The 26,685-nt window shown below is 43.1% G+C and overlaps 1 protein-coding gene across 2 annotated transcripts in view; it reads right to left on the reverse strand.

Annotated features, from left to right (window-relative positions):
• The window catches only part of CDH13 (cadherin 13), a 1,218,549-nt gene that overhangs the window by 728,514 nt on the left and 463,350 nt on the right, over positions 1-26,685 (reverse strand). For both annotated transcript variants that reach the window (XM_033942565.1, XM_033942566.1), the window contains one exon: positions 21,137-21,253. In XM_033942565.1, coding sequence (XP_033798456.1) covers positions 21,137-21,253 — 117 coding nt within the window. The remainder of the gene's footprint in view (positions 1-21,136; positions 21,254-26,685) is intronic.

The following is a 26,685-nucleotide window of genomic DNA, read 5'->3' on the forward strand; positions in this document are numbered from 1 at the left end:
GAGAGTGCCCTCTTGTTCTCCCTACCTTGGAGAGGATGAACAACTTGTCTTTATCTACTTTGTCTTGAATCCCTGGAGGGTGTTTCCCCCTATAACAGCCTCTGGAAGAGCGTTCCAGTTTTCCACCACTCTCTGGGTGAAGAAGAACTTTCTTACGTTTGTACGGAATCTATCCCCTTTCAATTTTAGAGAGTGCCCTCTTGTTCTCCCTACCTTGGAGAGGATGAACAACTTGTCTTTATCTACTTTGTCTTGAATCCCTGGAGGGTGTTTCCCCCTATAACAGCCTCTGGAAGAGCGTTCCAGTTTTCCACCACTCTCTGGGTGAAGAAGAACTTCCTTACGTTTGTACGGAATCTATCCCCTTTCAATTTTAGAGAGTGCCATCTCGTTCTCCCTACCTCGGAGAGGGTGAACAACCTGTCTTTATCTGGTAAGTATTTTGAATGTTTTGATCATGTCCCCTCTCAGTCTCGTCTTTTCAAGGGAGAAGACGCCCAGTTTCTCTAATCTCTCGCTGTTCGGCAACTCCTCCAGCCCCTTAACCATTTTGGTTGCTCTTCTTATAATACGCATACAAGCACATGCTGTATCCATAACATGACCATTTATTTATTTTTCCTGAAATTGGGACATCTACTAATTTTTAGGTAATAGTATGTGCATTCAAAAAAACACATATTTATTCATAGTTTTATTTATGAGTGAAAAGAACAGGAGTAAACACGTGACAAATAATTTATGTGGTCTTGTATTTTTATGAAGAACAAATTTGCTTAAGTATATTTAGGGCTCCTTTTACAAAGGTGCGCTAGGGTTTTTAGCGCACGCACAAAGTTACCGCACGCTAAAGGAGGCGGTAGATTTTCGGCTACAATTTTGTGCGTGCGCTAAAAACCCTAGCGCACCTTCGTAAAAGGAGCGTAAAAGGAGCGTAAATATACTTGAGCAAATTTGTTCTTCATAAAAATATAAAAAGGAGGCGGTAGTGGCTGGCGCGCTGGGGAATTTTAACACATGCTATTGCGTGCGTTAAGGCCCTAGCATTCCTTTGTAAAAGGAGCCCTTAGTGTTGATTTCAATATCGCTGGCACCTCCATGGGCCACGCTACATTCTGTACGACACTTTTCACATCCGACATCCGGTGGAGTTCTTCTTTGCTGCTTGGTAAACGGGGACTTCGTTTGTAAAGTTAACATTAAAAGTGCACTTGCGTTTAGACATTTTTAAAATGAAGGGTTCACGTACAAGAAATTTAAATCGACTACAACAGGACACGTCGATAAAAAAAAAACAAAACAAGAATCGTCAAGAAAGATGTGCAAGCTGTCTACGCGCCCTCGCGACTGAGGAGCGAGCGAGCTAGCAGGCTTCTGACTGACTTGCATGTGTGTGAGACGTATTGCGCATGCCGTCATCACCGTGCTACCGTCGGATTTTTTGATTTTTCGCACCTTTGACATTGTTACAGTGGGTTGCTCGGGACATTTCGGCGTCCCGAGGCTGTGCTTGGGGACAAGGGGTAGGATACCTAAAAACGGGATGGTCCCGTTCAGAACGGGACGTAAGGTCACGTTATGTATCCACTAACATTCGTGCCTGATCTCAAGCCTCTCCGTGGTACTTAATTGGATAGTGCCACAGAAGATGCCTGGTTAGCGTTCAAACCGAAACCAGCTATTTTGAGGCCATACTGGGGCGGAGTCAGCATTTAACCGGTTAAGATAACCACATAAATAGGAACCAGTTAAGTGCTGAATATCGCATTTAACCGGCCATGTTTTCACTGGCTTCGCATACCTGGAAAGTCAATGCTGGAGTCACAAACATGGCTCAGCTCTGAATTTCTGACTGTAACACCGATGGTGCTCAGGAAGATGTTGAATTTCGCAGGCTAAACATCGGACCCTATAGTTTCTGAGGAAGCCAGCTCAGCCAGATTGTAAACAGCAAGCTGCCTCAGCTATGAATGAAAATTTGTCTAACCTCAGCTAGCTGCAACCTAGCTGGATATGCTCAGCATGTAGGGTTTCTTGAAAACATAACCACCCCCCCTAGCTGTCTAGCCTTAATTTAAAAATAGGGGGCAGTCTTTGCTCTAAAGCAGAGCACCAGGGCAAGAAGAATCCTATATAATAAAACCCTAGCCGCGCATGCGCACTCCTATCTGCGTATTTCCATGATCCGTAGGTCTGTGGCCGCAGGAGTGCGCATGCGCGAGTCCCCAGCCTTACACCTACCTACACTCGGCGGCAGGACTCGCCGCCAGCGCTGGATTCCCTGCTTTACAAAGACGGGGGTCGTAGGAGGCCCGAAATTGCCTGAACTCACAGCCACATACAGGCACAAACCTCCCTCCAGCGTTGGCAGCTGCAGCACGCTAAACAGGCTGCTTTCTCCTGCCGGTGAGTCTCCTGCTGGTGATGTCATCAGTGACGCGACAGAGGGACTCAACTGCAGGAGAAAGCTGCGAAGCAGCCTGTTTAGCGTGCTGCGGCTGCCATTGCTGGAGGGAGATTTGTTAAGGTTGTCGCATGGGAGGGAGACATAAGAGAGTCACCGGGGGTTGGGCTGGGAGGGTAGAGAAGCGTCTGCCTCGGGTGCTTTAGGCAGCAGCAGCATTTACAATTCGCTGCTGTTGCCGACTTCAGGCCTTCCTCTCTGGCGGGTCCTGCCTAAGGACCCGCCAGAGAGGAAGACCTGAAGCCAGCAAAAGCAATAAATTGTGAATGCTGCTGCTGCCCGATGAAGTTCAAGGAGGAAAGGGAGCAGAGGGGGAGAGAATGGCTTGGAGGGAAGAAGACATGGCAGGGCATGGAGGGAAAGAGGAAGGTATGCCAGACCAAGGGAAAAAGAAAGGGGAAAGGAAGGAGGAGATGCCATATGGAACACAGAGAGAGAGAGAGAGAGAGAGAAGGTGGACACTGGATGGAAAGAGAAGAGAGAGCAGTGAATGGAAGGGGCAAAACAGAGGGTGAACAGTAGATGGAAGGGGTAGAGAGAGGGAGACAGACACTGAATGGAAGTGTGGGGGACAGGGGGAGCAGACGTTGGAAGGAAGTGGAGAGGAGAAAGAAAAAAGGGCACATGCAGGATTGAGGGAAGAGGATAGAGTTAGAAATAAAGATAGCGAGACAGGGGGCCAGGGAGAGACACAGACAGAAAGACAGACAGCGTCCAAGGAGAGAGACAAATAAAAAACAAAACAAAACAGACAGACATCTACTCTAGCACCCGTTAATGTAACGGGCTAAAACACTAGTAAAATATATACAGTATATATATTTTGACTTAGCAAGATTGGCTCTTGTCAGTGCTGCAATTTCTGTTTTGAAACAAAGTAAAGGCCTTGGGAAGATGGCCACCTGTTTGAAAAGTACCAGTGGGCTAGAACTGATGAAATTTTGAACTGATGAAATTACAGTTTATATAAACCTGCTCAGCCCCCAGACCTGCCTGAGGAAACCAGGCTACACGATGATTTATTACGAAGCTACAGGGAGTTGGTTACTGGGGTTTCACTACTAGGAAGACAGATTTTAATCCTAATATTACTCTGAAACCATCTGTGAATGACTTGCAGCAATAGTAGCCAAATAAAACGCGTTCTTTAAAGGGAAAATTTTCAAATGAGTTAAGAGCCTTTCATATGGGTAAAGACGAAGTTAAACGAGATCCAGGTAAGAGAATCGATAGTGGCCAGAATATACAGATGACCATTCATAAACACCTACTTTTCAAAACAATGGAAAAGAGGAAGACAGGGTGAGGAAGGAAGATTTGAAAGCTATGTGCAAACAATAAAATATACATGTACTATGCATGTCAATAGCACATGTGTTGAATATCATGTAAGGACATGTACACACGTTCAGCTGCATTACCAGACTGACATTTAAACACAATCCATCCAATATTCAGAGTACGTTAATTGGTCATGAATGGCCGCCGACTAGTTAACTCACTTGCCAGCAACTAACCGGTCGTTCTCAATAATAATAATAATAATAACTTTATTTTTGTATACCGCCATACCCCGAAGAGTTCTAGGTGGTTCACATGAGTTAAACAGAGATTACAAGTGGTTACATATCAAATTGATCATAGAGTAGTTTGACAGAGATTACGAGTGGTTACATAAATTGATCATAGAGTAGCAGACAGCAAGGAGAGAGTATTTACAAGTGATTACATATCAAATTGGTCATAGAGTTGCGAACAGCAAGGAGAGAAGTAGTGGGAAGAGGAGGGAGAACAGGGGGGGGCGAGGATCAGAAGGGGGGGGAAGAGGATTGGAAGGGGCATTAAGGGTCTTGGTCTCGGAATAGGTGAGTTTTGAGTAATTTTCTGAAGTCGAGGTAGTTGTGGGCCTTGAGGACCATTTGGGCTAGCCAAGGGTTTAGTTTGGCGGCTTGGAAGGCGTAGGTTTTGTCTAGGAATTTTTTTGAGTGGCATAGTTTTAGGGAGGGGAAGGCGAAGAGTTGAATTTTACAGGAGTTCTTGTAGTTGTGGTTAAGGGTGAAGTGAGGGGTGATGTAGCTTGGGGATAAACCAGATATAGTTTTGTAGCAAAAACAGGCGAATTTGAATATGATTCTGGATTCTAGAGGGAGCCAGTGAAGTTTATGGTAGAAAGGGGTGATATGGTCCCATTTTTTCAGGCCAAATATGAGGCGGACAGCGGTGTTCTGGATCATCCTTAGTCTCCTGATGGTTTTCTTTGTGGAGCCTAAGTAGATGATGTTGCAGTAGTCCAGTATGCTGAGTATGGAGGATTGCACTAAGAGGCGGAATGAAGAGTCAACAGCACTTAACTACTCTTTTTCACTGAAAGTGTAAGCTGCCTTTTGTCAGGGGGCATTTTGGGTAGATTTCCCCCGAACATGTCCTCCGGACAGCTTTTCAAAACCCGGCACTTTATCCGAGGTTTGAAAAGCTATCCTTTGTGCAGGAGAGCCTCTGCCTTCTGCCTGACAACAGCAGGCAGCAGGGGACAGGTTTGGAGGCGGGGCTGGTGTGGGCTTGGGGGCGGGGTCAGGGGGTGTTATGGGGTAGAACCGGGGCATGATGGGGCGGGGATAGGTGGGACTGGGCAGGATTGGGGGATGGGGCTGTGTCCGGATTTTACTTAAGAACATAAGAATTGCCGCTGCTGGGTCAGACCAGTGGTCCATTACGCCCAGCAATCCGCTGACATGGCAGCCCCCAGGGTCAAGGACCAGTGCCCTAACTGAGACTAGCCCAACCTGCGTACATTCTAGTTCAACAGGAACTTGCCTAATTTTGTCTTGAATCCCTAGAGGGTGTTTTCCCTTATGACAGACTCCGGAAGAGCGTTCCAGTTTTCTATCGCTCTCTGGGTGAAGAACTTCCTTACGTTTGTACGGAATCTATCCCCTTTCAACTTTAGAGAGTGCCCTCTCGTTTTCCCTACCTTGGAGAGGGTGAACAACCTGTCTTTATCTACTTTGTCTTGAATCCCTAGAGGGTGTTTTCCCTTATGACAGACTCCGGAAGAGTGTTCCAGTTTTCTACCACTCTCTGGGTGAAGAAGAACTTCCTTACGTTCATACAGAATCTATCCCCTTTCAACTTTAGAGAGTGCCCTCTCGTTTTCCCTACCTTGGAGAGGGTGAACAACCTGTCTTTATCTACTTTGTCTTGAATCCCTAGAGGGTGTTTTCCCTTATGACAGACTCCGGAAGAGCGTTCCAGTTTTCTATCACTCTCTGGGTGAAGAAGAACTTCCTTACGTTTGTACAGAATCTATCCCCTCTTAACTAATTTGGGGGGATGGAATCCAGTTAGTTTCCAATTTTCAGAGCTAACCAGCCAGGTTAATACATAAATAAGACCGTTTAAATCAGTGGTCTCACACTCAAACCCTTTGCAGGGCCACATTTTGGATTTGTAGGTGCTTGGAGGACCTCAGAAAAAATGACAATTTTGCATGATGTAAAACTCTTTATGGTTTATCAATCTTTCCTTTTGGCCAACGGCCTCTTTACAAAGCTGCGTGGCAACAGCCCCGAAGCCCTTTAAATCTCTATGGGCTTCGGGGTCATTAGCGCAGCGCAGTCGCTAGCGCGGCTTTGTACAAGAGGCCGTAAGTCTTAATAATAATATTGTCATTTATAGCTAAAGAGACATATGATCAAGCAACTGTTTTATTTTACTTTTGTGATTATGCTAAACATACCGAGGGCCTCAAAATAGTTCTTGGCGGGCCACATGTGGCCCCCAGGCCGCGAGTTTGAGACCACTGGCTTAAATCAATGTCCTCTCTTTATGCGCTAATGCATGATTGGTTAGGTGCACCTGCGTTAGCTGGCTTACAGAAATGGATATCCAATGCCGGCAGCTGGTTATTGGCCAGTATTGAATATCCAAGTGAGTGTATGACTACTTGTGCCTGTGATAAATACACAGCTGTAACAAAATTTGAATGATACTGGGGGAGTGGGGGGAGAGGCTCATTACTTAATCCCTCCAGTGGTCATATGGCTAGTTTGGGTACCCTTAAGAGCATAAGAACATAAGAAGTCGCCTCTGCTGGGTCAGACCAGGGGTCCATCGTGCCCAGTAGTCCCATCAGGTCCATGACCTGTAAGTGATCCTTTGTCTAAAACCCTTTAATCCCCAGTTTTCTAGCTATACCCTTTCATAGTCCTATCTCTACCTCTATCTATACCCCTCAATCCCCGTATCCTTCAGGAACTTGTCCAATCCCTCTTTGAATCCCCTTAATGTACTCTGTCCTATCACATCCTCTGGAAGCGCATTCCAGGTGTCCATCACCCTCTTGAGGGAAGAAAAATTTCCTAGCATTGGTTCTAAACCTGTCTCCTTTCAGTTTCTCCGAGTGCCCCCTTGTTCTTGTAATTCCCAATAGGCTGAAGAATCTGTTCCTTTCCACCTTCTCTATGCCCTTCATGATCTTGTAAGTCTCTATCATGTCTCCTCTGAGTCTTCGCACTTAGATGCTTCTCGAACAGGTCTAGCTGAAAACGTCTACGTTCTGTTTAGGACATCCTGGGAAACATTTGATTATAGCTGCAGGATGTCCAAGTATAAGCCCGCCCATTTCCTGCCCATGGCACTCCTACCAACGCACCCATTTCTACTCTGGACGCAAAGCGGGTAAGAAGTCCCACTAAACTTCCAGAAAGTCGGTTTTGAAAATGTCCATTTGGATCTCAGTTTAAGCTGTCTTGTGGACGTCTTTTTTGAAAATGAGCCCCCTTATGTGTTGTTTATTTTCCCGTATTGTTTCTGGGAATGTTCATTTTGGGCTCTTGGTTGTTCGTTATGGGTACAATGTGAATCAGAGTGCACGCTCTTCTGGAAAGATCTGGTTCAGTGCTTGAAGTGGGATTGTAAGTATTGTAGTAACATTACAAGGGGGGATGCCGAAAGGTTCTCAGCCCAACCAAGAAGAGAATGATGTGGATATGGTTCAGTCAATGATCCGAAACAACGTCGAAACAGAGAATTTTGTTTCTGCAAATCGACACTTAACGAAATAAGATGACACGCTTTTCAGCTATACTGGCAAAATAACGCTCAGAATTTAGGAAGTTGGTTGGTTGGGCTGAGAACTTTTCAGCACCCCCTGTATGTAATAAAAGTGAGCAAAGTACAGGACAATCCAGCCATTGTGACATCACTGATGAGGTTGGCTCTTAGGCATTGGTGGAATGAGGTATTATGACATCACAATCTCAGCTCTGGAATGTTGCTATTTGGGGATGTTGAAAGGTTCTCAGCCCAACCAAGAAGAGAATGACCTGGATATGGTTCAGTCAATGATCCAAAACAATGTCGAAACAGAGAATTTTGTTTCCGCAAACTGGCACTTACAGGGAAATTCTAAAGCCAACGCCTAAACTGGTGTCTAGGTTAATTTAAAAAACACTGTTAGAAATGGCAAAAAAAATGGTGAGGCTGAGGCACTTACCAGCGCCTACGTAAGCACTTGAGATGCAATTCTCTAACCGGCCCTGTCGTGTGGTTGACATGCGATCAGCGGCCACAGACACGGACGCTGGTTAGAGAATCCAGGCCTTAATGGAATAAGATAACGCTCTTTTTAGCTACCCTGGCAAATTAACACTCAGAAATTTAGGAAGCTGGTTGGTTGGGCTGAGAACTTTTCAGCACCTCCCTCCTATGTAATAAAAGTGAGCCACGTATAGGACAATGGAGTCATTGTGACATCACTGATGAGGCTGGCTCTTATTTGGTGGAATGATGCATTATGACATCACCATCTCAGCTCTGGTTACCAGAGACTGAAAGTCTTCACACTACGAGGGGTTGCTGAAAAGTTCTCAACCAAGAAGAGACTGACCTGGATATGGTTCAATCAGTGATCCGAAACAATGTCAAAACAGAGAATGTCATTTCTGCAAATTGGCACTTAACGAAATAAGATAACACTCTTTTCAGCTGTGGCAAAATAACGCCCAGAATAAGGAAGTTGTTTGGGCTGAGACATTTTCAGCACGGCCTCGTATGTAATAAAAGTGAGCCAAGTGTAGGACAATTAAGCCACTGTGACATCACTTATGAGGTTGGCTCTTATTGGTGGAAGGAGGCATTATGACATCACAGTCTCTGCTCTAGTTACCAGACACTGAAACTCTTCACACTATGAGGGGATGCTGAAAAGTTCTCAGCCCAGCCAAGAAGAGAATGACGTGGATATGGTTCAATCAGTGATCCGAAACAATGTCAAAACAGAGAATGTCATTTCTGCAAATTGGCACTTAACGAATTAAGATAACATTTTGCAGCTAAACGTTTGAGCAGCCCCTCATACTATGCGACCCACTCTGAAAACAGGTGCAGCATCGATCCCTTTTACAGCTTAATATGTTGTCCTCTCTTCCGCAGATATTTGCTAATATCTATTTTATTTTAATGCCATTTTGGAAACAGAGCCCTTGCATTAATGTTGCCAGTTGCTGAAATTCAAAAGTTTCTATAGGCCAAAAGCCAGGTGCTAACACCACCGGCAGCCACAAATCGTATTAAATAATAAAAATGCTATGTCACAAGCTTCATCACTCTGATTCTCATGAGCCCCCTCTTGTCAAATTCCAAATAAATAAATAAAAGGCATGCAAAACGCCAAGACTATCAAAAGGCTGACGACAAGCGATCGCCAAGCGAGCAACTATAACCGCAGCTCCCATCCTGTCATTGGAGAAAGTGTCCATCATTTTTATGGAACCCTGACAAATAAACCATTACTGTAATTAAAGCACAATTGCTTGTCACACTGGTTCTAATTTCATTTCACTTGATTTGGGCAAATAAATTGGAAGAAATAGCATATGGACAGAGACCAAACCATGCATACGATGTTCCTACGCTCCGTCTCAGCACGCATCAGAAGAAACACATCAATAACACTCATCATTTGTCGCTCAGGCCATCTGGACACGGAAACCCAGGGCTGCCAAGGTGTTATTATAGGTTGCCGTCGTATCGCTGTCCCTTAGGACTGCTGCCTAGAGCGTAGCACTGGCGCGATTCCTCAAATAGCCCCGTCTCCTGCTAGAACGCAGCATGGGTGAAATCATTTTATAATTAAGCACATAACTGCCAGCAAATGAATGATGGCACTGTTATCCGAGAAGTCAATCAATCTTCATTGTCCCTCCCCCCCTCTCTCTCTCTGCGAACACAAAGTGTTCTGGATCTTTGAGCTCTAGGGTTTTATTATTATTATTAATTTGCAATACTGTTTGTATGATGGTTAGAATACAGAGCAATTTGGGAAACCATGCGAGTTGCCCTATTTATAGCATCAAAACAATACAATCTTAGACTTTCACTTCAAGGAACCTGTTAACATAAAGAGGCTGGTGTCACTGACTGAAACGACAAAATCTCTACAATCTAGCACAAGCAATGTGAATTTTCGGAAAACTCCATTGTGGAAAGTGCTGAGCTTCTGACATATTTCTCTCTCATCTCTCCCCACACTCCCCCCCCCCAAGACACTCTGCTTATCAGATAAGTCTCTCTTATATGGGTTCATAGACAACCCCGCGAAAGACAAAGGCGCGCGCCGACAACTGAGCGTAAGATGGAGGCGCGCGCCGAAGAAAATTACAGTTTTTAGGGGCTCCGACGGGGGTTTTTGTTGGGGAGCCACCCCAGTTTACTTAATAGAGATCGCGCCGGCGTTGGTGGGGGTTTGTAACCCTCCACATTTTACTGTAAACTTAACTTTTTCCCTAAAAACAGGGAAAAAGTGAAGTTTTCAGTAAAATGTGGGGGGTTACAACCCCCCCACAACGCCCCCACAACGTGGCGCGATCTGTATTAAGTAAAGTGGGGGGGTTTCCCCCCCACGCCTCCCCCCCGTAGGAACCCTAAAAACAGTAATTTTCTGCGGCGTGCGCCTCCGCGCTGCGCTCAATTGTCTGCGCGCGCCTTTGTCCCGGCGCGCTTTTGACCTGACACTCTTATATGTACTCTTCTCCTCTACGGTCAACTCCAAACTCCATCCCTCCTACTTTTCTGCACCGTTTGCCCGGAACAAACCGACTCGGTAGGTCAAGCGCCATCCCTGGCAGTATTCAAATCCCACTTCTTTGAATAAAAATAATAGCTTTATTCTTGTACACTGCCACACCACATAGGACTCCTTTTAACAAAGGTGCGCTAGTGTTTTTAGCGCACGCGCCGGATTAGAGTGTGCTACCTGAAAAACTACCGCCTGCTCAAGGGGAGGCGGTAGCACGCGCGCTATTCCGCGCGTTGAGGCCTTAACGTACCTTTGTAAAAAGAGCCCATCGTTCTAGGCTGTTCACATCAAAGAAGATGGTGCCATCAGTGAACATATGCGTGAGAGAAATACAGCAAAAAAATATAATCAGGATGCAAATTTATCAAACAAGTAGGTTTTCAACAACTTTCTAAAAGAATAGTAAGACTCAGCTTTTGAGGAATAAAAGTACTGTATTTTCACGCATATAACGCGCACACGGGTACAGCGCGCGGGAACAAGGAATGTATGTAAGAAAATTTTGGTACAGCGCGCCCACGCGTATACCGCGCATGCTCCTCATTGAACTTTTATAATCCATGCCAGCGTTTAAGTCCTATTTATCTAACTGTTGCTTCGTATGCAAAATGACTTCACAAGAAATATTAGCTGAGCTATTTTAACTATCAGCAAATGCCGCCAGCAGGGAAATTACCAATGAAGTAATTTTGTTTCTATTGTAATGCCTATTCTATTGTGACGCGGTGTTTTCTGTCTTGCTGGCGCCCTCCTCCATCTTCCTGCATCGTTCGCTGAAAGCCGCGGGCAGCGGATCCTATGTGCCTCTTGCGGCTGACCCAGAAGTGTTCCTCTGACGTCACGACGTCAGAGGGAACGCTTCCCAGCCGCAGGAGGTGCACGGAAGCCGCTGCTGCGGGTTTCAGCGAACGCTACAGGAAGATGGAGGAGGGCGCCAGCGAGACAGAAAACAATTGTATAACGCGCTCACGCATATAACGCGCATGGTTATGCGCGGTTTGTAAAATCTTGTCTAACGCACACGTTATATGCGTGAAAATACGGTAGTCAACCAGGTTATTCATTGTTCCTGCCTGAAATGCAAATGTTTTTTCTCAAAATCTCTTATGACGACAAGCTTTTGGTGTCGGAAACGTAAACAAGTATTTCAAGTGATCTTATCAGACTTGTACAATTCAAAATGAGAGGAAAGGTAAGCTGCAGCCAAAGCAAACAATGCTTTAAAACAAATACAACCAACTTTAAAGAAAACCCTTGCCTCAAAGGGCAACCAGTGAAGCTGTTGATAGTAACACGCTTCTTTCAGTTCCAAACTCCAACCCACTTGCTAATATCTGTCTTATCATTGCCTCTGTAATTCCCCCACCTGAGCACAGTGTATACATGCAGCTTTTTTCCCAGTTTGTCTGTCTTGACTAGATTGTATAAGCTCTTTGGAGCAGGGACTGTCTCTTCAGTGTTTTGATGTACAAGTGCTTCGTATGTGCTATAGAAATGATTAGTAGTAGCTGTCTGACCGCTCAGCGACATCACAATGCATCTTGTCCAGTTTGTCCAATTTGTCTGTCCTGACTAGCTTGTAAGCTCTTATGAGCAGGGACTGTCTCTCCTATGTTTTGACGTATAGCGTTGCCTATGTCTAGTAGCGCTATAGAAATGATTACTAGAAGCTGTCTGAAAGCTCAGTGACATCATAAAAGCATCTGGGTCATACCCAGAATTCTTGATGACATCAAAATTCAGCTGTACAGTGGAACCTTGGTTTACGAGCATAATTCGTTCCAGAAGCATGCTCGTAAACCAAATTGCTCGTATATCAAAGCAAGTTTCCCCATAGGAAGTAAGGGAAACTGCTTTGATTGGTTCCACCTCCTTCCCCCCCCCCTCGAGGCTACCGGCGCTGCTCCATTCTCCCCCCCCTTGAGGAATCCGACGCTGTTCCAAACCCCTCCCCACGATCCAGCTTCCCTCCCCCCTGCGAACTGGCATCCCCCCACCCTGCTCGCATTGCCCCCCCTCCACCGTGATCCTACTTTCCCCCCTCCCGAGCAGTCAATGACACCCTTTACCCGACTTGGCACCAGTGCCGGTGCCCGAAGATCCTCCCTCTTCTGGCGCGGCTGGGCGGTGCGTCGGAGATCCTCCTTCTTCTGGGCTGGGCTGGGCTGGCTTTGAGCATTTGCGCATGCTCAAAGCCTTCTGGTCTCGCTCTCTCTGAGATTGAGAGCGAGACCAGAAGGCTTTGAGCATGCGCAGGCCGCGCCAGAAGAGGGAGGATCTTCGGGCACCGGCACTGGTGCCAAGTCGGGTAAAGGGTGTCATTGACTGCTCGGGGGGGGGAAGTAGGATCACGGTGGAGGGGGGGCAACGCGAGCGGGGGGGGATGCCGTATCGCGGGGGAGGACACTCGTACAACGAGGCAAGCTCGATTTACGAGGCACCAAGTTTGCGAATGTTTTGCTCGTCTTGCAAAACACTCGCAAACTGGTTCCCCCCACCTGGGCACTGTGTATTGGTGCAACTTTTTTTCCAGTTTATCTGTCTTGACCAGATTGTAAGCTCTTTAGAGCAGGGACTGTCTCTTCTGTGTTTTGTCTAGTAGTGCTATAGAAATGATTAGTAGTAGTATATTTAGATTTGTTTTACCTCCACATCTGGAGAATTTCTTTCTTTAATAAAGGTATAAAGGAGAACAAATCGTATACTTCACTTCAAATATCTTAATTAAATACATTTTTATCTTGATCCCCATTTCTCTGGCTAACTTTTTATCATTTATCTGTCTTTTTGGTAAACAGAAAAATGTTACAAGCGTACTGATAACTATTCCGTGCTCAGATTCAAGCCTGTAACAGAGTTTCTGGAATTTTCTGTCATAGGGAGTTGCTGTTCAGACTTTGGCTAAGCTGGAAGTTACACCTCTTTGGCTAAACTAAATCTAATTCCGAACGCTGAAACAAAGGTTCTGGTCCAGGAAGAACAGAAAAAGGAGAAAAGATGGGGAGGTTCAGTCCTCAGGGGTTCAGACAGCCCAGCATCAGTCAAAGGGGGAATGTAAGAGCGCCCCAGGAAGTCTGCCAGCAAGGATCAGTGATCTCTATTCTGCCTGCCACTCTTATTTGGGGAAAGCTGCATCTAATACTGTTCCTCTTCCTTTAAAGGAATTTTCCCAGCAATGATTTCTTTCGGAAACCCAAATGTTATGTCAGTGTCTCCTTGGAACTGCTTCCAACTGGTGGCCTCAGGCTGCAAAGGTAAATCCTTCTCTGTCTTGTAGGATCTTTGCCAATATTTCAAGGAGTTCAGACCATGGGACTGTCTGAGCTCCTTCTGTCGATTCTTTCGTCTCTGTTTCTTATCTCTTCCATCAATTATTGGGTGTTTCTTTCTCTGACCTTTCTACACTGATACTGTGAATCACTTTGCTCTGCCTCTGCTAGAAAGGTGGTATTTCAGCCAAAATAAACCCAAGGGCTCCTTTTACTAAGCTGCGATAGCGTTTTTAGCGCACGCAGGCAGATCGCCAGTAGAAAACGGCTGCCGTGAGTTCCCGTAGTGTCTCGAGACTACGGCAGGAGCTCGCGGCAGCCATTTCCTACTGTAAATCTACACGGAGCAGTTGAGTAGAAAGATCGCTCCTGCCCCGAAAGCCCGCTAGATCACCAGGTAAGGCCGGGATGCCGGGGGGGGGGGGGGGGGGGAAGGCAAAAATATGAGTTTGTTTTTTTCCCCCTCCCTCCCCCCCAAAAAATCACGATTATGTGAAATTGCGAGTGCAGAAACCGCGAATGGGGAGGGGGAAGTGTATGCAGAGGGTAAACTGGTAACTGCCTATTCCTGAAAAGACAGCTAATATAAAATGAAGCACACAATGTCGTTTTGAAATACTAATTCAGACTATCTCTGAAATTAGCTCCTTACCCCGGCAGTCCAATTATCAGCCATTTAGCCTATTTTGATATTACCCTCAGCTTTGATTCATCAAAAAAGGTTCTTAAAGATCCGTTTAAATGCTCCGGCATCATCCATGAAATTTACCTTATGAGGAAACTGTTCTTGTTTTCTGGAAGGGTTTAAGTAATCTAGGGTTCAATATTCAAAGCGATTTAACAGGCCAGGAATTGCTCCTGGCCGATTAAATTCCTTGTGCGGGGCTATTGGATGAAATTCAGTGGCACTTAACCCGTTAGGGCCAGATACTATAAATGGCGCCTCAGCGCGCCAACGTTGTAAACGCTGTTCAGTGCAGCTGTCAACCAACCGTTGGGCGCCATTTATAGACTCCCACCTAGGAGTCCTTTTCCTATGGCGCGCTGACCGATTTAGCGCGTGCAAACTGATTTAGCGTGCACTAATCAATTTAGTGCGCGCTAAATGCTAAGGCGCCCGTTATATTCTATGGGCGCCTTAACATTTAGGGGTCCTTATATCAAGGCGTGTTAGGGGTTTAACGCGCATTAAACCGCCTGCTGCGCTAGTCGCTAAAGCCTCCATTGACGAGGTGTTAGTATTTTGGCTTGCCGCGGGGGTTAGCGCGTGATGAAATGTCCGACGGGCTAACCCCCGTAGCGTGCCTTGATAAAAAGAGCCCTTAGCGCGTGTTAATATTTAGTATGCGCTAAAATCAATTAATGTGCCTAAGTAAAAGGGCCACCTAGTTGCACCTAGGGTATCTTAGGCCTCGCTAAGCGTCCTAGAGGTAGGCCCTCATATATTAGGCCAGGTTTTACTTGGGTTAATTTACCGGCACCCAACTCAAATGCCTAGCAACACCTAAGTCAACCACGTCTATTAGCTACCCCCTAACCACGCCTACTTTTCAGTTGGGCATTATTAGGCATCAGAGGGTGTCTCCTCTTACGCACTGCTAGGCATCCTAAGAGTTTGGCGCCAAACTCTTAAATGGTTAATTTTTATTTTTATTTTGATTGACTGAAAACAATTACCATGCCAATTAAGTTAATTAAAAAACAAAAAAAAAACCAAAAGGTGAGCACAGATTCTGAAGCTAGGCATCGCCAGACATCCGCGATTAGGGTGCCTAGTGGCGCCAAATGTAAGCACTGCATAGAGAATCATTTATTTATTTAAAAAATGTATGAATCGCTTTAAATCAAAGCAGTGTACAAAATTCACATATATAATATAACAACAAACAACATATGCATCAAACAAAATAACCTCTGCGAGGCGGGATTATTGAGATAGAAATCAAAGACTGTTTTATGGAGCAGCTGTTTCAGGAATCAACAAGAGGCAAGGCATTTTTAGACCTAGTTCTTAGTGGAGTGTATGAATTAGTGTGGGAGGTAATGATCCTGGGGCCACTTGAAAACAGTGATCATAACATGATCAGATTTGGTATAATCCCTGGAATAAATTCATACAGGAAATCCAATAAAATAGCGATAAACCTTTTTTTTTTATTTTTTTTTTTAAAGGAGACTATGATAACATGAGGAGGAAAGTAAGAGCGCCCCAGGAAGTGTGCCATCAGCTTAGAGGAGCAGCTGCAAAGGTCAAAAATTTACATCAGGTGTGGATGTTATTCAAAAAATACAATTCTGGAAGACCAGACTAAACATATTCCATGTATTAAAAAAAGAGGAAGGAAGACCAAATATCAGCTGGTGTGGTTAACAAGTGAGGTGAAGGAATCTATTAGAGCTAAAAGAGAATCCTTCAGAAAGTGGAAGAAGGAGTCAACCGAAAATAATTATAAACAGTACAAGAAATGACAAATCATATGCAGAGTGCTAAAAAGGAAGGCAAAGAGAGACCTTGAAAAGAAGATTACACTGGGAACAAAACACAGTAAAAAAAAATTTTTTAGGTATATTAAAAGCATGAAGCTGGGAAGAGAATCATTTAGATCACTAGATGACTGAGGGATAAAAGGGGCTCTCAGGGAAGACAAGGTCACAGCAGAGACATTAAACTAATTATTTGCTTTGGTCTTCACTGAGGAAGATGTGGGGGGAGTTACCAGTACCAGAAATGGCATTCAATTCTGATGAATCAGAGAAACTCAAACAAATCTCTATAACACTGCAAGATATAATGGATTAACTTGATAAATTGAACAGTAGCAAATCACACGCAACTCCTGATTGGTGAGGTCCGACTTTAGTGCAGGAAGAGGTGGTCGGAGCATACCGCGAGTGATTTCCCTTACTCGCTGGTGCTCCGGCTGCTCTCTCCTGCCGCTGCGGCTACCCTCTCCTGCCCGGTCATTCAAGGTCGGAAAATCCGCGAATGACCTGGACCGCGAACAGCGAACCGTGAATGACCAGGATAATACTGTACTGCCTATCAAGGTTATCTAGGCAGTTTACAATCAACTATTTTCCTTATCTGTCCCAGTGGGCTCACAATCTATCTAACGTACTTGGGGCAATAGAGGGATTAAGTGACTTGCCCTGGGTCACAAGGAGCAGTGTGGGGTTTGAACCCACAATTTCAGGGCGCTGAGGCAGAAGCTCTAACCACTGTGCCACTCCACATATATGTTGTGATAATTCTATGCAGAAAAAAGTATTTGAAGGTTTTATTGGTTTTTTTTTTGTAGTGCTCAGAACATTATTGGCAAGACCGAGATCCTTAAGGGGTTCCCTGAGGAAGTAATTTGTAAACTATGGACCATGTCTGCCCTTCCTTTCTGGGTTAAAAAACACTGGAGCACCGATGATGCCGTTTCCAATAAGAACAGTCTTTGAAATAGTTTTCCATGTATATTATAACTGTGACATCTTTTGGACTATGAAAAAGATCAAAAGAGTTTTTGAACTCAGAATGTCTCAAGTACTATCATTACATATGTATTAAGCTGAGCCTTGCAACTTTGATCCCAGTGACCGTGGCAATCTCTCATTTATTTATGAGCACATATATATATATATTTTTTTAAGTTTTTGGATTATTAAAAATTGTTGTAAGTGCATGCTTAATGTAGGCTCTATGGTGTTTTTGTTGATTTTAAATAACATAACATTACAACCCCCCCCCCTTTTACGAACGCACAATGCGGGTTTTAGCGACGGTAACTGCTCCAATGCTCACAGGAATTCTATGTGCGTTGGAACAGTTACTGCCACTGCTGGCGCTAAAACCTGCATTATGCGCTCCTACAAGAGGGGGAAAATGCATATATACCGCAGCTATCTCTCGGCTCAGTGCGGTGAACAAAAGATAAATTACTGAACATTCACGGTATGATCACATCAAATTATTCAAAATATTTGCCAAACAAAAAAAAAATAATAATAATAACTTTATTATTCTATACCGCCATAGTCGACAGACATCTAGGCGGTTCACGTTCAAAGAAGGCTGGACAAGCAGCGAAATACAGGATGTAAGAAGAGAGGGTTACATAAGAAATAGGTAAAGGAACAGCAAAAAAACTGCGAAATTACATCGAGGTAGAGAGAGGGAGAATATATCATTTGGAGGCTTCTGTTTAGGAGATGAATTTGTCAAACAGAATGGTTTTGATTGGTTTTAGGCGCTTTCTAAAAGCCTGATAAGAAATGGAAATTGCCCTAAGATTACCAATTTGTTTGCCCCACATTCCAGCCTATACGATAAAAGTTTGCTAAGGAATCGTTTATAAATACATCCTTTGAAAGATGGAAAGTCAAAGAATGGAAGTTCACGCAAACGTTTCCTATTGGCAAATTCAAAATGATCAAGAAGGTAACTAGGTAATAACCCACTCAAGGCCTTAAAGCATACACAAACAAACTTAGGGAGTTTTTTCCTAAGGCGTGCTAACTGACTTAGCGCATGCTAACCATTTTAGTGTGCGCTAAAGATTAGCACTTGCCATATGCTAACACCCACATTATATCGTATGGGCACGTTAGCATTTAGCGCCCATAGAATCTTTACCGCTCGCCAAATCAATTAGCATATGCTAAATCGGTTAGCGTGCGCTTAATCGGCTTGCACGCCTTAGTAAAAACCTCTTTAAATATCACTCTCGCCTCAATTGACAACCAATGTAATCTATGATAATACTGAGACACATGATTTGATTTTTGTCAATCCGAAAATCAGGCGAACAACGGTATTCTGAATGACCTGCAACCTTTTTAGGTTTTTCTCGCAAACTGCTAAATAAAGAACGTTACAATGAGCCAAACTACTTAAAACGAGAGATTGCACCAACAACCTAACGAGGGAAAGTGAAAGTATGGCTTAATTGTTCTTAGTTTCCATAGTAGAAAATAACATTTTCTAACAAGGAAGTTAATATGGAAATTAAATGATAATTTACGATCCAAGTAGATTCCCAAAATGTAAACCTACATAGAAGCATTTCCCAATGTGGTATATCAAATAGTTTCGAGGGGAAGGGGAGCCAATATTCTGAGAGATTGGAGAAGCTGGGTCTCTTTTCCCTGGAGAAGAGGAGACTTAGAGGGGATATGATAGAGACTTACAAGATCATGAAGGGCATAGAGAGAGTAGAGAGGGACAGATTCTTTGAACTTTCGAAAAATAAGAGAACAAGAGGGCATTCGGAAAAGTTGAAAGGGGACAGATTCAAAACAAATGCTAGGAAGTTCTTCTTTACCCAACGTGTGGTGGACACCTGGAATGCGCTTCCAGAGGACGTTATAAGGCAGAGTACGGTACTGGGGTTCAAGAAAGGATTGGACAAATTCCTACTGGAAATGGGGATAGAGGGGTATAGATAGAAGATTACTGCACAGGTCCTGGACCTGTTGGGCCACCGCGTGAGCGGACTGCTGGGCACGATGGACCTCGGGTCTGTCCCAGCAGAGGCATTTCTTATGTTCTTAATTCAGTTGCAGCTCCTGGAGCATTGTGTGCGGGGGGGAGGGGGGGGAGGAGAGAAGGGAAGGGAATTCCTCCTCATTCTCCCCTACTATCACTCAAACTACACCTCTGATTCCAACAGAATAGTTCAGTCACCCAAAAAGAACAAAGGCAGACCCTAACCAAGTACAGCATAAGTTACCACAAACTAAAATACATAGGCAACGTGAAATGGAAACCCTAAAGAAATCAGACTCTGTTGGAACACCAGAAAAATAGAAAAAAAATGTGTTTTCCCATACTGTAAAAAAAATATAAAATACAACCGTTGTAAATTCTAAGAACCAGCGTATTCCAGTCATCCTCCACCTCTCTCTCTTCTTCCCCAGCTGTTTATTTCTTATTCTTTCACTAATTCTCCCATTTCCCCCATGTCTAACATTTCTTATTCCCATCTTCATCCAGTTTCGGTATCCCACTTAACATCTCCATTTCTTCTTTACATATGTCCGGGGTTTCTCACCTGTTTCCTTAACCCTCCATAGTCAATCATTTTCCCTTGGTAACCTAATCTCCATAGCATATCAATTTCCCTATTCTTACCCCCACCCCCCATGATCCTGCATCGCCCTCTCTTCTTTCCCCTTCTGTATCCAGAATTTCTTCTCCCCCCCCTCTCTCTTTTCCACACCTTTTCCACCTCTCTCCCTCTTTTTCCTTCTCTCCCATGTTCAGCCTTCCTTCTTTCTCCCCTTCTCCTTCCCATAATCCAGCATATCTTCCCTCTTCTTTTTCAGTCTTTCGCTATCCTTAAGTCATTACATTACATTACAGATTTCTATTCCGCCATTACCTTGCGGTTCAAGACGGAATACAAAAGAATTATAAATGGTGGGTTACAATGGAAGATCATTTGTCATTTCTAGAGAGGTAAAGAGTAAGTCTGGTAGTTTTCAGGGTGGCGGGAAGAGGGAGGGAGGAAGGACAGTATATGTGATGTTAGGACTGCTTCAGGAATTTCTTGAAGAGTATAGTTTTTATTTCTTTTTTGAACATCTTGTAGTCTGGGGTAGTTATCAGTAGATTGGAGATCTGGTTATCTAGTTTTGCTGCTTGAGTGGCTAGGAGGCCGTCGTATAGTTTTTTCCATTTTACTTCTTTGATCGGGGGGAGGGGGGGTGAATGGGATTGTGTTTTTCTATGTCTGATTGAGGTGGTTTGGATGAGGCGGTTGTTCAGGTAGGTTGGGCTGTCTCCATTTAGGGTTTTACATAACCATGTCCAGAACCTCCTCGTTCTCTCTCTGTGTTCATTCCACCCACAAAGGCAATATCTAATGTTCAAACATAGGGGCTCTAGATGAAGCCTTAAGGCATGGCCACCAGCAGATGGCCGTCACTGCAATGACTGGTCTAAGTGACTTGGGAGAGGGATGTTAGAAAGGGAAAATCATTGGGTGGTTCTGAATAAATGTGCTTGGCACCATAGACCAATAGTGACTGTTTCTAATTGAAATGGAAGACCAAAAGAAGATGACAAAAACCGCTAAGCCAATAAACAAAAGATGAACATTTGTTATCAAGAATTACTGACAGCAAATACAATTTTATGAATCTTGATCTGCCATTTTGAATCCTCATTTGTGGGTTAGGTTTTCTCATATGAAAATTAAGCAATACTATGGATGTCTAGTTGACGAGCATCCAAGCTACAATTTGTTCTCACTCGTTTTTCCGAGCTATTACTTCTTAATATTATGGCGGTGTTTTATCCGACGTCGTACTTTGATAGTTTCATTTCGAATGGCTTACCTTGCCCACATTCTTGGGGAACGGCTGCCGCTGGTTCTCAGAAACTGAAATTGGAGTCGTCAATATTGCCCTTTTCTGCCTTAAGAGTCCAAGATTCCCTGAAAGCTTCAAGATATTCTGAAAAAAACAAAATAAGGATAAAATCCCTTAGAGATGTCCACAGAACAGTATATTAACATTCTTTATGGTTTTATCTTAGGAGGACAGAATGATAGGCTAACCAATTTGCTAAACATTTTCCATAGAGGCTCAATGTCCAAGCTGGAATAGTCACATTTCCCTGGTACTTTACAAAAAGCTTACATGTGTAAGCCTTTTGTAAAATACGCATGATGTCAGCCAATACACTGGTATTTACCAGAACATGCAATGGGAGTTTCAATATTATAAAAATAGGCAAAAGTAAAGAAAAGTAGGCACCTAGTTCAAGTGACAGAAGCCAGGTATACAAGTGCAGTAGAATGACACAGGTGTGTGATAGAATGTGTCAAAATTATAGCATTTTCTAATTTGTGACCATCTTTGGGGAAAAAGTGACTAAAGTTTCCAGAAACATATGAGGTGCCCTGACTCCACCAGGACCGCCCATAAATTAAAACTATCCTTCCCCTCCCTACATGGAATTCTCCACGCAGGTAAACTGGGAAAATCACTTCTTTTCAAAATCACAGGTCTCTGGAATGACCTTACTATCCCGCTGCGGAACCTGAGCTCCCTCCATTTATTCCGCAAGCAACTAAAAACCTGGCTCTTCTCTAACATGTAATTTCTTTTTTCCCTTACTTTTCCACTCTATTTATAAACTTATGTAAACCTTTTCCTACCCTTTCTCATTTTTAAGTTCTTGTAAACCGTGCCGAGCTCTACTTCCGTGGAGATGATGCGGTATATAAACTTAAGGTTTAGTTTAGTTTAGTTTTAATTAATTCCTCATACAGCAAACACTATAAAATAAGGCAATCTGCTTGATTTTCTGTCTTAAAAAAAAAAAAGAGAGATAGAATCTCCCAATTGCAGCCAGAATTTGGTTTAAGTGTTTCTATTTTTTGCTTATAATTTACCGTGGTGAAGTGTCCATTGATACGATTCGCTTACGCTGGCTTTTACAGCTACGGTAGAGGTTTGAACCGCGGGCTGGCAAGGTAAATGCTCCGACACTCAGAGAATTCCTATGAGCGTCGGCGCATTTACCGAGGTCGAAACCTCCACTGCAGCTTTATAAAAGGAGCCCTTGTTAAGGCCCTCTTTTAGAGGCGCGCTAAGCGTTTTAGCGCAGATTTCGTGCACGCTAAATCAACGCATGCACTAACCGCTAACGCGTCCATAGGATAACATGCACGCGTTAGCGTTTAGCACGTGCTAAAAAGCTTAGCGCACCTTTGTAAAAGGGGGGGGGCATGTTTTTCAATAGAAGGTGTTCAACTCAGAATAAGATCTCCATTTCTGTTTTCAGACATAAGGGGGCAGAAATATGCTAGGTTGTTTAAATCAACTTTTGCTTATCAAGCAGCAAGATCTTGGAAAGAAATACTAGTTCATATTATAATTTATTTGCTTATACAGTAAAACCTTGGATTGCAAGTAACTTGGTATGCAAGTGTTTTGCAAGACAAGCAAAACATTTTATTAAATTTTAACTTTGATATACAAGCAAGGTCTTGCAATATAAGTACATACAGTATACACACATCACAACTGAGCCGATGGTTCTTCTCTCTCTGACGCTGCGGGAGTGTAGTGACTTCTAAACGAGCAAAGTCTTGCAATACGAGTACGTACAGTATTTTGTATTCAAGTTTTTTGGTTGTGGAACGAATCGTCTGAGTTTCCATTATTTCTTATGGGGGAATTTACTTTGATATACGAGTGTTTCGGATTACAAGTATGGTTTTGGAACAAATTATGCTCGCAAACCAAGCTTTTACCGATCCACTTTTTCCAAAGTGGAGTACAAAGAAACATACACAATAAAATCAACTTACATAAAAAGTTTCATCAAACCAAAAACTAAAATATAATTCTAAAACATAAAATGATATAGAAGTCATAAAATACAACATAATCTTAATTATTTCTTCACTAGAGCAACACATTCACTATGCAATAACTTCTTTATCCCCAAAGTTACGAATCTTTAACTAATTATAAAAGTTTTAGAAAGGCATTAAAGATGTATCTACATGTTAAAAAATGATCTGTTTTTAGAAATTGTAATGTTTATTTAGGGCTCCTTTTATCAAGCAGCAGTACACTTCCCCCTCCCCATTCACGGTTTCAACACTTATGCTGCTAGACCACCAGGTAAGGCCGGGATGCCGGGAGGGAGGCAGGGGTGGGTCAGAGCCATACGAGACGTTATTTGCGGTGTTTCTCCATTCGCGGTCCGGCTCTGCCCATATCCCCCGCAAATACCGAGGGAGAAGTGTACAGCGTTTCACCAAGGGCCAGTGAGGTAAATGCTCCAACGCTCGTAGGAATTGAATAAGTGTCGGAGCATTTAGCTCGCCGGCCCGCGATTAAAAGCTATAGCGCTTCTTGGCAAAAGGAGCCCTTAATTTGTTATTCTGGATGATGACTCCATTCTTATTCTTTGTAAACTGCAATGACTTTTACAAAGGTATTTGCAATATATAAACAATGATTGTAATTGTAACTTTAATTTGTAACAGTCTGATCCTCATCCATTTATGTGAAAAAGTTACAGAAGGTCAAATGTAGCTGTTCCAGACTTCTTATGGGCCCATATGAAAAAATGGCCATGATCAACATTTTAGACCTGCTACTTTAGTCATCTTTTCCCAGACACAGTCACATTTTTGTGCATAGCTATCTATGTGCCCCTCCCCCACTCTGCCCAAACACCATCCATGTGCAAAGTGCACCCCATATTTTCCACTAGCCCCTTCAATGCATAATTGACTAGAATACTGTCATTTACCATTTGCTAATTTGCTACCTAGAAAGTGACTCTCAAAAGTCTCACAAAGCAATGGTGGGTTTTTTTGTTGTTGTTTTTTTTGTTTTGTTTTTTTTTTGGGGGGGGGCTTACATCAGTGCCAAATTTATGATCATAACGAAAACCTGCACTATTTCAAAAACTGCATGAACTAGTGATTTAAATTTGTGCTTTGTTTTTTTTTATTTTTTTATTTCTTATTCACCCCAGCCATTTGATTGCATGACAACAACTACAACTATTACGACTATTACTTACTTCTATAGTGCTACCAGACGCACGCAGCCCTGCACAGAGTCACAAAGAAGAAGAAAACAGTCTCTGCTCGAAAGAGCTTACAATCTAAACAGGCAAGACAGACAAACAGAATGTCATGGGTACAGTTAAGGAGAACGGTTAATCTACTGACTGGGCAGAGGGGAGTCCAGGACAATCAAGCCATTGTGACATCACTGATGAGGTTGGCTCTTATTGGTGGAATAAAGCATTATGACATCACAGTCTCAGCTCTGCTTCTCAAAGACTGAAACTTTTTGCACTGCTACTATGAATAATTTCTATAGCGCTAACAGACGGACACAGCGCTGTACAGAGTTACAAAGAAGACAGTCACTGCTCGAAAGAGCTTACAATCTAAACAGGCAAGACTGACAAACAGGATGTCATGGATACAGTTAAGAAGAATGGTTAATCTGCTGGCTGGATTGGAGGGCAGAGGAGTAGGGCTAAGGATTGAAGGCTATATCAAAAAGGTGGGTTTTCAGTCTGCTTTTAAACAAGGGAAGGAAAGGCGCTTGACAGACAAACTCGGGAGCTTTTTTTGTTTATCATGTAGCCTATAAGTCATGAATTAGATACACAGTACCACCTTTCTGTAGTACAACCAAAATGGTTTATATATTACATACAAGTACTTTCTCTGTCACGAATGGGTACAATACAAGTTGTTTTGTACTTGGGATAATGAAGGGTTAAGTGGCCAAAAGGCCAGGGCCAAAAGGAGCTCCAGTGGAAACCAAACCCAGTTTCCCTGCTTCTCAGTTAATTGCATTAACCATTAAGCTCCTTTCCCCACCTTTATAGGAATCATTAAGTCTGTGCAACTCCAGAACTCACTGCCTGGGCTAAATATGCATTTGATGGTTTCGCCTACAACCTTCTCTTTTTCTGAATCTCCCAAGATCAGCAGTGGTGCTTCTTCTTTCTATATATCAGGGATTTTCAACCCAGTCCTCACGACATTCCAAGTCTGGTTTTCAAGAGATTCAAAACAAATATGGACAGGATAAACCCGCATGCACTGCCATTACTATATGGAAATTTATCTAATGCATATTCATTGAGGGTATCCTAAAACCTTGAGCAGCTGGGTGTGTTCTGAGGATTGGGTTGAGACCCTCTGTTCCTACATCATCCATTTCCATTGGTTTCAGATATTAGAAGAGCGACTGAAAGATTCTAAAAGGTGAATCTCAATAATTACATTAGCTCACACCTTTTCACTGGCAGTAGGTGATATTCAAGTGCAATATTAGGGGCGTTTTCAAAACACTAAGACGTCAAAAAAAAAAAAATTGACACTTGAATATCCTAATCTCCAGGATGTCCAAGTGCCAATTTTCAAAACTGTCTTTCTGGACATCTTTTTTTTTTTTAATCTTTATTAATTTTCATAACTAATAGAAAGTGCCAAGAATTATACAGACATTAATAATCAACGTAAGCACTTAAATTCCTTCACTAACAATCCAACAATTTAATCAAGAAATAAACCAGAAAGATATCCTCCCCACCTTGTCCTGGATATGTATAAAAATGAACAAAAAATTTAAAGAAAGACAACTATGTTGAATTAACAAAGGATGTCAACGGGCCCCCAAACCAATTTAAATAATTTGCTATATATCCTGATATATCTGCATTCATCTTTTCGTATTTGTAACCTAAACATAAACTGGCCCACCAAAACGGAAAATTGAGGCGGTCGCAATTTTTCCAATTGCGGGTTATCATTTGTATAGCGATCCCCGTCATAATTAGGAAAGCTAGCGATCCATGGGAGGCTTGACATGCAGCAACGTTCCACATATAATTGCCTTATATGTCAAAGGGATTGTTGATTCCAGTATGAGGTTAATCTGTCCCCATATTGACTTCCAGAAGTTGAGTATCAAAGGACAATAGAACAACAGATGATCCAATGTCCCTATGTCAAGATGACAGTGCCAGCATCTATTAGATTTAGAACTGTCTAACTTATGTAACCTAACAGGGGTCCAAAAGATCTATGGAACAGAAAGAACCATGTTTGTCTCATAGATGCTGATGCTGTACATTTCATCCTCCAAGTCCAAATTCATGGCCATCAAGATGCAGAAATATATTGCTTTATCTCGATGCTCCAAATGTCATGAAGACTAGTTTTTGTTTTTTTATTAAAGAATTCAGAAACTAATTTGTACCACTGGGCGGCCTGATGCCCTAACAAATCTGTCTGGAAGCATAGGACCTGAAAGCTATGATTCTGCCAATCAGGGAACTTACTCTGAATGGCCTGCTTCAACTGCAACCACCTATAATTTTGAGATTTTAA

This window comes from Geotrypetes seraphini, chromosome 4, assembly GCF_902459505.1.
Source record: "Geotrypetes seraphini chromosome 4, aGeoSer1.1, whole genome shotgun sequence".
In the NCBI taxonomy this organism is placed as follows: Eukaryota; Metazoa; Chordata; class Amphibia; order Gymnophiona; family Dermophiidae; genus Geotrypetes; species Geotrypetes seraphini.